At 39.9% G+C, this 14652-nt stretch overlaps 1 protein-coding gene across 1 annotated transcript; it reads right to left on the bottom strand.

Annotated features, from left to right (window-relative positions):
• Positions 1 to 2242: 2242 nt before the first annotated feature.
• On the bottom strand, positions 2243 to 10859 carry wfs1b (Wolfram syndrome 1b (wolframin)). The gene is made up of 10 exons (XM_059346970.1): positions 10731 to 10859; positions 9325 to 9711; positions 7623 to 7699; positions 7295 to 7439; positions 7005 to 7178; positions 6677 to 6757; positions 6333 to 6493; positions 5945 to 6181; positions 5742 to 5860; positions 2243 to 5213 (listed from the first exon to the last, which is right to left on the bottom strand). The coding sequence occupies exons 2-10, from the start codon at positions 9707 to 9709 to the stop codon at positions 3668 to 3670; spliced, it is 2925 nt and encodes a 974-aa protein (XP_059202953.1). The 5' UTR covers positions 9710 to 9711; positions 10731 to 10859; the 3' UTR covers positions 2243 to 3667.
• Between the last annotated feature and the right edge of the window lie 3793 nt (positions 10860 to 14652).

Raw genomic sequence — 14652 nt, 5'->3', positions numbered from 1 at the left:
TGTAAAATTGAGTTTCTACACACAAAAGACAACTCTCTTGCTCTACTGACACTGAACTACGAGGGTCTATCAACTACTACATACTACATATGACAACTATCTTTGTCATATGTAGATGTATTTCATTTTTTCTATTCTTCCATTTCTAAAGTCTGTCACTCTTGTACTTTAAAGGCCATAATGCAGAGGTGAAATGTAACTAAATACATTTACTCAAGTACTGTTACTTGACAAAAATTACAAGGTATACTAGGTGTACTGAGTATAACATTTTTATTGTACTTTTTACTTTAGTGACTTTATATATTCAATTTACAACATATGGGGTAAACATAGACTGTAAGAAATGGTAACAAGACATATGGATTAAGGTACCCACCAGTATAGAATATTTCAAACTAGAAAACAGATACACGCACACACACACATGCGCGTAAGCGCGCACACTCCTCAAGATACACCTGCTTCAAACACACAATTAATTAATTAATTATTATTATTTTTTAATTATTATTTTTTTAAATTATTTTTTTTTCTGCGTTTCTGCGCATGCCCGGCCCTTCTGCGTTTCTGCGCATGCGCGGCTTTTCCCCGCCTCTGCGCATGCGCGGTTTTTGCGCATGCGCATTGCTCAGAAGCGAAAACTGCCGCGCATGCGCAGAAGCGCAGAAAGGCTGCGCATGCGCAGAAGCGAAAAAGCCGCGCATGCGCAGAAGCGCAGAAAGGCCGCGCATGCGCAGAAGCGAAAAAGCCGCGCATGCGCAGAAGCGCAGAAAAACCACGCATGCGCAGAAGCGCAGAAAGGCCGCGCATGCGCAGAAACGCAGACAAAATAATGATAAAAAAATTTATAATAAATTTAAAAAAATTTAATTAAATTAAATTTAAAAAAATAAAATTAAAAAATTACAAAATTACAAAATTAAAAATAAAAATAAAAAAATAAATAAAAACAAAAATCAATAACCAAAAAAAGTAAAAAACAATAACCAAAAAAAAGAAAAGAAAAGAAAGAAAAAAAAGTAAAGAAGTAAAAAAGACAGTGGTGGAAGAAGTGTTCAGATCCTTTACTTCGGTAAAAGTACTAATACCACACTGTGAAATGACTCCACTCCGCTCATTTTAGCTACCTAATAAACTTTTAAGTGGTTTAATTTATAAAAATTGGTAATCATTTTAAATCTTGACCTGAAAAGTAACTAAAGCTGTCAGCTAAATGTAGAGGAATAAAAAGTACAATATATGTAAAATGTACATAAAAGTACCTCAAAATTTTACTTTAAGTCCAGTACTTACCAGTCCAGTAAGGTTTTATTGATTGGCCCCTAGGTGGCACTGTGGTGGCAGTCTAATTTCAGATTTGGTACCGTGGCCACACTATAACACTTAAGGCAATGAAATTCATAGGGGTGGTATAGACTGGCCCCTGTAACGCACACACCCCGACAGCAGCATGCCCCGACACGCGTGTACTGCGAGGGCCTGTTCAGTACTGCTTGTTTCTTTCTGTATTTTATCTTTATTTAAAATGTCACTGGTAAGTTAGTGTATTTCACCTGCCAAATAATGCTTCCCAACATGTGCAGAATGTTAAATAGCACATCTCAATAGGTAGCACTTTTGATCACAACACTGGAAACGGCACTGAGAGCGGTGAGAGTGAACCTAAACAGTAAAGATGAGGGCATTACGGGTAAACAATGAGCTATTACTCAATATAAAAGTCAGTAAAACTCAACTGATGGGAGCTGCTGATCAGGTGGTAATACAATATAGATTAATCACTAGGTGCATTTCCCGTTTTTATGTGCACATTTACAATTTGTGCTTAAAAATTACGGAGATGTCTGTTGATTTAGTCTGTTGATTAAAATAGCCAACGTGACTTCAACATCCACTAAAGCTTCTGCTCCACTGAAGAGACAAACAATACAAATATATATTTGTTATTATTACTTTCTTGTGTTCTCCTCTGACTCGATACTCTTTTGAGTTTTTATAAACTCTCAGATGTACCTGGGTGCAGTAATGTGCTGCCCACTGCTCCTTGCATGGTGTGTTCACTTGTGTGTAAAAAAAAAAGCATGGGTTAAATGCAGAGGTTGAATTTCCCCGTTGTGGGATTAATAAAGTAATTCATCTTAATCTTAATCTTAATGTACATCGCTTTGGAGAAAAGTGTCTGCTAAATTAAATTGTAACAACTGTAACAATTGAATAAAAACAGCAGAAAAAACAAATGTTTTCAGTTTGTTTATGGGTCACAGTAAAGAAAACAGTAGTGACATCCTAATTGAAAACACATCATCACTCAGGGACTGCAAATGTTCAATAGATTAAATCTCTGCACAGCAGAGATGGAGATAAACAAGGGAGGGGAGGGAAAACAACTGTAGGAGAAAAAGATATAAGAGAACAGAGAAGACAGATATAAACTTTCTAAAACTGCTTCGTACAAGTGCAGGTGCAGCTGAGCTGTTAAAGGTTAGAAAAGATTATTTAGTCTACTCTCTTCCAAATAATTTTTGAATTGAGACTGTCTTATAAGGCACTTAAAATTATTTCTCAAAACAGCACATAATTTACTGTTTAATGTTAAGTCATTAAAGCTTGACAGCGAATGAAACCTTCACAAGTAAGAATCAGCATTACAACCTGTTGTAGGCCACGGACACAACAATGAGAGAACAGTTCAACAAGGAAACTGTTAATGTATATTGAAATACTGGTGATTTGGCTACAAATATTTGCACACATAGTGTTTATACAATTAATAAACATAATCAAAATGACTTCCGTTAGCAGTATGTGGTGAGCACCAGTGCAGCTTAAATTGAAAGAAATGTATAACAAACCACAGCTCAGGAGGTTTAGATTGTGTTTTTCTTACTTTAGTGTTAGGCAGTAAATTACTTATTCTAAAAACTGTATCAGTTTGTGTTTCTCCCCTCTATATATTTCATTATATTATGATTCTCACATATTTTGGCTCAAAAGGTAAAAGAATGCAAACACACACTCGCTCAAGTTCAGATTTACAGCATGACTGACACCACAAATGTCTAGGCCTGTCCCCAATACCATTTTTGGTATTTAACTATTTGATATTTGAATATTTGCTATAAGGAGCGTGACACTCAGTCCGATATTTCCTACAAGCCTATGGCACTTTACACTGCATTCATTAGCGCAGGGGCTAACTGAATTTCAGTCTGCAGGCATGTTTTTCAGATCACTGAAACAGAGTAGTTTATATTTGTAGCGAGAGCAACAAGTTAGCAGACTGCCGAGTCGTCACTGCACCTTTCTCTTTGCTTCACATCGTTGTGTGTGTGTGCAAAGTCCTGCCCTCAGAGAAACACTGAGATAGTAGACAGCAGTGCAACCGTATTGACTGCAGTAATGACTATCACACTTTTTTCAGTTTAATTAAAGGCATTAAGTTTTAGGGATTCTGTCATTCTACAGTTAAAAAAAGAATTAATCTGAATCCTAAAATTGAAAACCAAATACCCAATGAACGAATATCCACTAATCCAGCCCTACAAATGTCTGGGTCCGCCCTCATACAGTGTTAATAGGAGTGATGTACAATCATTAATGTTCTTCAACTGTTATTGTCGTTATCATACATCTTATATCTCCCAGACGTGTGTTTGCCAGATCTCTACCCGGCCTCTTGTGTCACAATCTCTGTTTCAGTCTCAGACGGTTGATCTAGCTGAGCCGTCAGGAACGGGTTGAAGAAGAAGTCAAAACCAAACTGCAGGGCGCTCCGAGCCGTGCGCCTCCAGTCGTGTTCAATCTTGTACTGCCTGCGGCTGGGCAGCGGGGTATCACCACACGATATGCAGTGAATGGCTTTCAGTTCAAACACGGGCCATTTGGAACCTAAACGACCCTCCAGAATGGTGCTGAACTCCACCAGACTTCCTGTCTGTAAATATAAAAGCACAGCCTTGAACTCATTACTCGCCCGCAGAACTATGTCCTTAGTTGCATCTTCGTCCTCTATGATCGTCCCGTTCTTGGTCTTCCTCTCCAGCGGCATGCCCATCGTGACTTCAAATTTGTATCGATCAAAGCGTTTAATGTGACATTCATGTTTGGCCAGTTTTTTAAGTTTACAGAGGGGATCTACTGGAGGAGGAGCTGGGGCAGGCAGGGGCTGGGGCTCAGCTGTGTCATTCTTTTCCTCCTCACACAAAGGATACGGCTCACCATACAGGCACCGCATCCAGTTCCCCATGACTACAGGCAACAGGTTGATAACTGAATGTGGCCCATTCTCAATATCGGTCACACGGACGTATTTGAAGCGTCCGGCCCAGGTGACACGATGTCCTTCGAGATGAGAGCAGAGGATCTGAGTTTGTGCCATGTTAGCCTCTTTCCAGGCCATTGGGCCACAAAGGCTGCTGTACTCGGGCCACGTCAAGGTGGAGTTATAAACCTTCATGCCTTCAGACCTGTAGACGTACATCCAGCAGAAGAGCACCACAGCACTGAGCCACACCAGGATGAGCTTCACTATGCTGCTCCCTGACAAAGACCGTAGAACCACGATGGGGTTGAGGCTGAAGCGAGTCCAGAGCCTCAACACTACTGGCACGAAGCAAATTGTCAAGGTGACGATCATTTTGGTCACTTCCAGGGCCAGAAACCACTGCAGTAACTGAATGATGAGCATTGCTGCTAGGCCCAGTGAGAGTATAGGAAGGGCGAACAGGAAGAGGAAGTAGCCAACACAGGTGCGGATGAGTCCTATTGCAGAGGCGTTGTTAAGGAACACTAAGCAGAGCTCACACCAGGTGAAGCAAACCAGGTATGGCACTAGGCACAGGTAGGTGCCCTTAAAGCCTCTCAGCTGGGCCATACGGAAGAGCAGATAGAAAAGGTGTCCATACAGCAGACACGGCACCCCCAGGTTCAGCACCATTATGTCCCCTATAGGCACAGTGATGAACGTCATCCCAAAGACCCTGAGGAACCAGGGGAAGGAGTCTGGCAGGAGGTGGGTGAGGGAGCAAGCTCCGGAGAGGACCTCTGTGAGGAGAGCTTTACGAGCGAAGAGCTGAGCAGACGCATGAAGGCTGAGAAAGGCGGTGACAGTGAAGAAGAGAGCGACAGCAGCCAACTCTGAGCAGGGGATCCAGGATTTATCAGCAACCGGGAAAGAGAAAACCACAAAGATCACAGAGAGCAGGAAGTACCTGGAACACAAAGAGACCGGGTGTATTAATTCTTCAGCAGAAGTATTTTTAGTTTATCATACAAGTCAAGAGTCTAAGAAGCATCCGAGGCACTTCTTTGAGTTTTAATTAAAAATCTTTTATCAAATTATGCATCATATCAAACTAATGTATTTCGACTCAAATTGTTTTCTCAAGGTATATGAATCAGCCCAAACAAGTAGAAACAAAACTATATCTACAAGAAAATGTTGAATGCAAATTTTGTAGTCAAACCAGTCAAACCTGAACAAAACCAAATTGAATAGAAAACAGGGTAAACATGTCTTAAAAGGTCTAAAAACCAATAATCTCACTTCTTGGCCTAAAAAGGTCTGAAATACAATTTTTCACAGGCCCCAGCGTGACCCACTCTGGTTCTGTGTAGTCATATTGAATTGAATGATCATTTTGACTGTGAATACCTTTATTTACTTCAAGTAATTCTGGGAAATAGATTTGTATCCGCATCCTAAATACTTTTTTTTGCCAGTATGAAGGTGTTCTTACAGATAAGGCTCCAAGTGTGTCCATCCAAAGTTGGTCTCAGCTTGCTCCAGATCAAGGCCAGGCTCAAAGTGAGTGAGCAGGTCAGTCAGGGCCCGAAAGTTTTCCCATGCTTTTGAATTCTGTAGAAAAAAGTGCACATATGTTTAATTTTTACGTCCTAAGAAGAATACATTTATATTTCCCTAACAGAAGCAATCACTCACCTGAAATACTCGCAGTGTGCAGATGATCATGGAGAAGAATGAGAGGTAGAAAACCAGGAGAGGGATGAGGAAGATGAAGAAATCGATTGTGAGGTTTGAGATGATAAAGAAGAAGATGAGTGCGTTGACATGGTGCGTGGGGATCAGGGCGCTGAGCCACTGCATCCCGGCCCGTGACGCCCAGTCGATGAGGTGCTCCTTGATCTCCAGCAGAGCGTACAGAGGGAACTTCAGCAGCTGAGGGAACACCAAGAAAGGAAGATGGTCAGTACATCAACAAGGTCTCAAGGTCCCAATCAACAAGGACTTAAATCCAACCCACAGTAAATAGAGGGGAGCGTGGACAGCCGACTCACACACATCCTTACAAAGTCTAAGAGCTTCCTACCTTTTGATGTAAAGGCAGTTCATCTGGATTCTTCACTACTACATCATCATCGTCGTCATCATCATCACCTCCTGCTGCAGCCATGACTGGTGAAGGTGCAACACCCTGGGCGTACTTTTTTGTCATCTCAACAAAGTCATCCAGACCCACTTGGCATCTGGCTACAAAGACATACAAAACACACACTTGTGTTAACTAACTAGCAAATTTAAAGTTACTTTAAGTTTAAGTAAGTAACTTTATCTGTATTGCAGCTGTGATTTAATCTCTTAAAACTTGAATAAAAAATAACAACTGTCTATATGCATTTTTCAAGTTGGAGCCATGTTTCAAATCACAAATACCTTCATTGCTGACCATAGACTCTAGGACTCTCCTCTGTTTCTTAGCAGAGCTATTTAGTGGGCCGGGGGACACTGGTTTGCCTGGAAATGGAGAAGAGATAATACAAGAGGGTAAAGAAAAATTCTGCAACTCGTGTGTATTTGTTATTCTCTATAAACAATCTGCAGAGAGTGAGGTGGAGGTTCAGGACGTGGGGAAAGGGAGACAAAGACAAAACACACACAAACCAAACACAACTCCAGCTGTAATAACCATACATTTTTTAAAATAAGTAACACAAGACTGTGCAAATTTGGTGGTTAAATTACAATATATCCCCTCCTATACCTGGCTCTGTGTGGACGTGTTCAACGTTCTCCAACATCTCAGAAAGAGCCACCGACTTCTTCCTCTCCGGGTTTAACTTCCAGTACATTAGCAGAGCTGCTTTCCTGACTCCTCTCTCAAAGCGCGTCTCTGTACACAACTTCTTCACCTCCTCAAAGTTCTCCAGAGTGATGCCTGAAAAACACGAAAGTGCACACATATGATTCTCAGCATCATTTCAAGTGTAGTCTCACCAACTCATAACATGAAACCAGTGATGCGACTTTGCTTATAGCCATAGATTTTGGTACCTTTCCTGGAGGCTAAGCACTGCTGCAGGTGTTTGACGGCGTCCCTGCGGCCTTGTTTAGCAGCCTGGATGAGCCAAGTGACCGCTGTACAGTTGTTTAGTTCCTCATCTCTTTGTTCTCCAAGCGCAAGGAAGTATCGCCCCATCTGCACAGACACACACAGACTTAGACTTGCGAGGCAAGCAATACTGTGACTGAGTCAACTTACAACCTGCCCTTCCCATCAATATGTCACTCTAACATTTATCATGAGTTGGCCGATCTGTTCTGTGGTCACCATATGGTCATTAAAGTCAAAAGTATTTGCAATATGTTCATTGACACTGACCTTTGTCTGTGCTTTTGCATCTCCTGACTTTGCTCTCTCCTCCAAATCTTCAAGACTGATCTCCTCCTCCGGCTCTTCTGAAAGAAACAGAGAATTATATTTACACATTTTAAAAAAAATAAGTACACAATATGTTACAGATACAGAACAAATCAGTGCCCAACAAAATGCTTTCTGGTGAAAATTTTGCAGCTGTTAATTATTTATTATATCTATTTATTTATTTATTAGTAATTTGTTTCCTTTTTAACTTTAATCCTTTTTCTACATGTACAGTTTATCTTTTATATTTGGGGCATTCTCTCTTTTCTTGGATGCTTCTTAGGATTGTAAGTAAGTTTAAAACAAGTTAATTTGTAGAGCACCTTTCAACAAAAACATTAAGACAAAATTTAAAAGAACAAACCAAGGATGTGTGGCCACAGCACACATAGAAACACTCTCAAACATGTCTTCCTGACGAAGCTGTCTAATCATGACTCAGTGCAGGGAAAGAAACTGCTGATCAAGCTGTTTCCATTTTATGTCTGCAAATGATGTTGAAACATTGAAACTTAAAATTTACCATTTATAATTCCTGCCTAAAGCCTCAAGTTTGAGAAAAAAAATTAGATTTAAACAATTAAATAAATACAGTTTTATGTAATTAAATGTTCATGTAGTATCTAAAGTATATATGTGTGTGTGTGTGTGTGTGTGTGTGTAAATATATATATTGTATGTGGAAACAGTCCAATTCAATGCGTCAGTGGCATGAGTGATCCCGGAGCATCAGCACGCATCAGATCCTTCCACGAAGTGGGAGTGTGCTGATAAGAATGTCCCATCTGTTGCTTTAATTATCATTTTCTTTTGGCTGATGAGTTCTGCTACGCTCAAATCCCAGTGCCTCATAAGAGGTCACATGGAAAATGTAAAATAAGGTGTCACATTTGTTGTGTTTTGTTGTGTCGGAAAAAGATGGAGGTGGCAACAAATGTGGAAACACGCTCCAAGATTTTAAACGCCCACGCGGCTGTAAGTGATACTGATGGGTGAGTCTGTTCTCTGGAGGCAAAAAAAAATGCAACCAGACCCAGTAACTTCAATAAGATGCCTGTTAATGCTGTTGCTTTACTGCTCATATTGCTAAAATAACAGCAGTTGCAAGCTTCCCTGATATAAGGCACACATTTTCGCACTGATGCAATCTCTCTCCCATTTTAACTTTCATGATTTGCTGCAAAATGATTATCTGAACAGCCAGACACCTGCTGCAGTGCATTTGCCAGGGGACAGGACTGCGTGGGAGTCCAAACTGACTGAGGTGTTAGATTTCACATGTTTTAGTTATACTCCATATTTACAAATCTAGATCTAGTCACTGCAAAGCCATGCAACAAATGTACGATGTCATATTCTCAGTGCAGATAACAGATCTTCAGCTGTGTGAGGAGTTTCCATGCAGGATCCGCTTAGTTGGTATTTAGCAGTTAAAATGGTCTGAGAAGACAGGGGTGAGGCAGGTTTTTCTCCTCAAGTTAGCAGAGAGGGAGAGGCTGCTTTACATGTTGTGGTAAATGCCTGTGGTTGTTATGGAGACACTGCAATACACACTGTAAACTGGGAGTGTTGACAGCACTGATTGGTGGAGAAGAGGAAAGTGAAGTGAAGACTTTGTGATTAAGTGTAAAAAGGTCAGAGCTCAGAGTTTGATTATCACCTGGTTCAGGAGTGGGAGGAAGCTGTGGAGCCATGGCAGCAGGTCCAGCAGCTATGGATCCAGTCCCCGTAGAGGCTGCATTCAGCTGAGATCTGCCCACCAGAGAGGGGCTCCTGATGGGCTGGCGGAGAGGGGAAGTAGGCGGCGTGGACAGAGAGGAAGAACGTGAGGAGAGGCTGGGAGAAGTCCGAGGGGAGGCAGTGGAGGGAGAAGATGAGGGCATGGTTGGAGGTGTTGGCATAGTCAGTTTAGGTTTCGGGCGATCTGAGGTCGGTGCGGTTAGGGTTGAAGATGAGCTGGAAGAAGAAAGGCCTGGCCTCAGGGTGGCTGGAGATGAGGGGCTGGGTTTTGGGGTGGCTGGGTTGCCGGTCAGCGACGGTTCCATGGCTGAAAAACCAGATCAACTAATTAGACAAAAAGAAAACTCTAGGTATTAAAAGAGTGATGTTCAAGAGGATCTAGAAATAGTAACAATCAAGTGTAAGTGATTTGGTGGTAGTGTGGTAAATGTGGAAAGCACATGTTCAAAGCTAAACAGCTGACTGGGAGAGAGTATGAAGCAGAAGGAGGAGAATTATAAATTTAAAATTTACTCCATCTTTACCAGTTACAACATTTAAGTGATGAACACAATAATGCATCAATAACTATAATTTATTCTGAAATGGGACATTTTGGATAACAAGCTTTACATCTCGCATATTTTGATGCTAGGAGGCTACTCTTTTGTACATTTACTGAAGTAAGAATTTGAATTCTGGCTATTCACTAGGGTAGTAGTATTCCCCGTTAATTACTTAAAGGATCTGAGTACTTCTTCCACCACACAGTTCTAACAGACACCTGTGGCTCTCAAACATATGCCAGCAGATTTTCATTTCAACCCAACTCCTGACAGCAGATGAGTCATTAGTCTGGAGCAGTTAAACTGTGCCTCACCATAGTTGAGTATTATTGACCTCCTGTGCTGACTAAAAAGCCCTATTCCATTATAATAACTACTATCCTTACTACAAATCCATGTTGTGTTGGGGTTCAGTTTGGCGAAGCTGTGTAACCCTTGACATATGATCTGCAGTCTATTTTAGTCATTATCAAGTGAGCCCTGAGCAGCTATATTGAGAAGGTGACATCCTTGAAGTGCCCTGACTGGAAACGTGATGTGTCCTGGTGTATTTTAGGAAAAAAGCCCTTGCCCAGAAAGAAGAGGCTTCAGTGTAACCAATGGGGCTTGGCATGCAAAAATCCTACTTTATCTATATCTATCTATGTCGTTTTTGAACCAGTAATGCATTGCAGTGTATATACAGCGCCCCAGGCTTTATGTAACCAACATATAGCTGACAGAGACATATGTGTCATGTCGTTTTGTTGCTAATGCTAACATTACAGTACTATCCGCTCACCTTTACCGCGTACACACCAGTTTATTTTAAATGCTCCACGTGAGAAGATCTCGTATGTATATCAGCTTCTTGGCTACTCCGTGTCCCAAGTCATTTTTCCCTTTCGCTTTTCTGGAATCAGCCTGTCCGCTGGCTCTCTGTGGTCAAACTCAAAACACACCAGGAAAGCCTGCCAGCTGCTCCACTTGGAGTCCCCGCCCACCTCGTATTCTACGTGCTGTGATTGGACGATCCTGGAGACTATTTTTTTAAACGCGATTTGATTGGTTGTAAAAGTAGGAAGTTTATATATGTCTCCCAGTCAAAACAAATCAACCGTCGAAAGACTTTATTTTACTGATAAGTTAATGAATACAGTTAATTGAACATTAGGTGTAAAACTTAAATGTTTTGATTTAGATTCAGGCTTTTTAACGTTTTGCTTTGTTTCATTATCAATCATTATTCGGTTTATTTTCACTCTTTGCAACAATGTAATAAAGGTTTTCTACCAGGAGATGGCACTAAACGACATTTATTTATTTACAAAGGGGACATATATAAAAATAGTACATATGATCACGATTTAAAATGATATAATGACGAAAAACAACAACAACTAAGCTGCCAATATACCCAAGCAATAACTTTTTAGTTTTTCAAATTCCATATATCAGCAATGATTGTGTATTTATATTGTGAAGATAAATGCAATAGACAATTAAACAGTATTTAGTGAATAAGGAATTAATAAAAATGTTTTAAAAAGCCGGTATCCTGACATTTTAAAGTCACGTTGATACTAGTATCAGAATATATATGTATCTGTTTATGAATGTATTTGTTAGGGACAATGCAAACAGATTGTAACAGGTTACAATTACATAATACAAATGTGTTTCATATGTGATTTCTAGCCAATTAGGCTATTTGGTTAGTCTTTTTAGTTTAAAAGTTGTGATAATAATGATAATTGATCAGATTTATATAGCATTTTTAAAGATAGTCAAAGTCGCTTCACATGGAACATGTACAAATACATGAGATACAAAATTCTGTGTCATTGTTACAAAGAGTAATTGAGTTAAATTGAACACATAGTGACATTCTCATGCATATGACATGATCATATCAAATTACAATAAATAACATCACATTATAATAATATAAGAATTGTTCTTAAAAGTTTAAGGTGTTGGAACCTAACATCCATGTCATTTGTTTATTTGTATTAAGTGTTTGTCCAACAACTATGTTTACTTACCTGATCCAAACTCCATTGCTCATAGAGCAAACTAAGTTTGTGTTGTTCTGCAAAAACAAGATGATAATAATAACTGCGAGAGCCTGCCTCTAAATCTGTGTTTTGGGTGTAATATTTTGTCAGATTTACTTCATTACAACAATATAATGATTGTACTCAAACATCAGGGTTTGTAATGATGTTTAGAAGTTTTCTGCTCATTTACATGTGCAATGCAAACTGCCCTGGAGCACAGGAAAATGGACAAGGAAAGGAAAACATGAAAGTTCAGCAGAAGGGTACCGTGGCAAAAAAGGAAGGAGAGCAGACGATTAAAGGACTTAAAAAGAGAATAAGCAACAAGACTCAGGGGAAAGAGTGAGATTAAACTTCTTGTCTGGGAATGAGAGTAGATAGCACATTGTGGGAAAAGAAGGAACTGGGGGCAGTAATTGCTTAACTGTAGCTGCATTAAAGCAGTTATGTAAATGGCTCTCTATTAGTAGATTAACTCAATCCAGTTGAGAGGATAAGCATGACCCTTATGGTTTTGGTCTTTCACATGCACACCTTCCATCTATATGAAGCAATCTGTCTTTTAAACAGGCTTAGACACACATGCACTCACAGATGCAATTCCCATTTAAATTAGGAAAAGCAGCTCAAACAAGATATTTGTGATAATGAGCTTGTTATGAGTCCAAATCTTTTGATTATGCAAATCTCCAAGCAGATTTGTTTGCAGCCACACTGCCCCTGTTACAGTCAACACTGGCAGGTTTTACCATGTGGTCATTACTTGAAATTGAAACAAGCTGGTCATTTTACTTTGGCCTGCTTGTTCTCTTTCACTGTATCCCCTCAGGGTAGTTATGGCTCATTCTCAAATGATGTAGATTACCACATCATCTTTCCTAATCTCATATCTGACAAGCCTACTACATCAGTTGCACCTATTAAAACAACAAAATCGAGACTATGTGCCCAACCTGTACTCAACCCCCCTCTTCGTTTCCTTCCGAATCTAGGTAACAGGTCTCACATATAGTGCAGGCCCCACCCACGGTCTCCGCACTTTGCCAACGACTCTCACAGGAAGGGAGACTTGAGGAGGAGGAGAGGAGGTATGGTCAGTAACCATAGTAACCAGAGGGGTTACGTGAGATCGGACATTGACTGCAGTGAAGATGAGTATTTCCATTGCGAACGCAGCCCAGAACTGAAGCTATTCTGACCTTTGAAGTTTCTCTCTGCAGGGAAGTGGGAGGTGATGCTGGATGGACGTCACCCAGCTGATACTTTAGTCAAATTCCTTCGAGTTGCACACTATGTGCTCTATAAATATCATACCAGCTTGTTTATGTTTTGATACTAATATAAGAACATGTTGTCGTACAGTCAGATTTGACTTTGGGGAAATTCTCAGACAGGGAGGTAATCCAACTCTTGTAATGTTGGTGCCATTGACTAATCATCTTAGAAAATGAACCTTTTTATACAAGCCTGTTATAAAATGCTTAAATCATTGGCACTTCCTACACTCAAATTGGGAAAACTCAACTCCTTTCTGTGGCTTCCCTTCTTCTGCTGCCAGCCCTCTGTGTATTGATCTGTAGCTATTTTGAGGCCTGTGTGGAAGAGATGAAGCAGAGGAAGAGGAAAATTAAGAAAGGAAAAGATGGAGAATGGGAATAATTATAGTTGCCTTTAGCAACAAAAATTCAGGTCTGGCTCATGGTCTTTTCGAAATGTGTTTTGTTTTGTCAACCCATTTGTGCCTGAACTACAATTTTATTTCCTTTGGTGCAAGTGTTCTCTGGGTTTGCATAACACATACCATATGGGAAGAAAATTTCAAAAACTGTTTGGGTTGGAAGTGAGTTTTTCTAATCAAACCATATGTAGGTTTGGGGTTCATGGGATTAATGTCCAATAGACTACATTATATTTTAGGAAGAATACATACATATAGTATGTTAAGAAGATGGCTGTAATTCAGAAACAAGGAGCACAATCAAGTATTTGGTATCTATGAACTCATAACAAGTTGAAAAACAACATGTATTGCTCTGTAATGTCTGTACTAAATGTACTGAAGTTTTTAAACCAGTTAGAACTAATGTTGCAGGACTTTCCCTTAGCATACTAATCAAAGGCACAAATGATGGTTCTCCAGCAATTTAGTTCTACACTTACACAAGTTTAAATATTTATTGTGAGAATTAAATGAGCTATCTGTCCATCTCAGAGCGGCAGGATACAACTGACAGTAGATATTAACAAAACTTCAAAGTTGGTGGAATGTCCCTTTTAATAATATATTAAAACAAATGGAACAACGCAGAGATATAAATCATAACATTTTATGTGGAATGTGGTTCACAACACACACAGTCTCATAAAAACAGACTACAATATTAAAATATAAACTATGCCTTGTTTATTTACATTTCAGGCCACTGGAACTACACTCTAATGCCTATACAGCTCTATAACTCTCCCTGTTGAGTCATACTACTTGTGGTTACATTAAACAGCTTCCATTATGACTCTGGGTGTGGGCAGTAATAGTGTGCGGAGAGCAAAGCTTTTGGATCGTCTAATGGAACATTTAACAATAGCTTTTCCATGAAACATCTCATATCTCATAACCAGAAGGTTATAAACAGCAAAATCCTTGCAACTATGTTTGAAACACTT

The sequence above is a fragment of the Centropristis striata genome, chromosome 12 (assembly GCF_030273125.1).
Source record: "Centropristis striata isolate RG_2023a ecotype Rhode Island chromosome 12, C.striata_1.0, whole genome shotgun sequence".
In the NCBI taxonomy this organism is placed as follows: domain Eukaryota; kingdom Metazoa; phylum Chordata; class Actinopteri; order Perciformes; family Serranidae; genus Centropristis; species Centropristis striata.
This window is presented reverse-complemented; position numbering and strand designations above follow the sequence as displayed.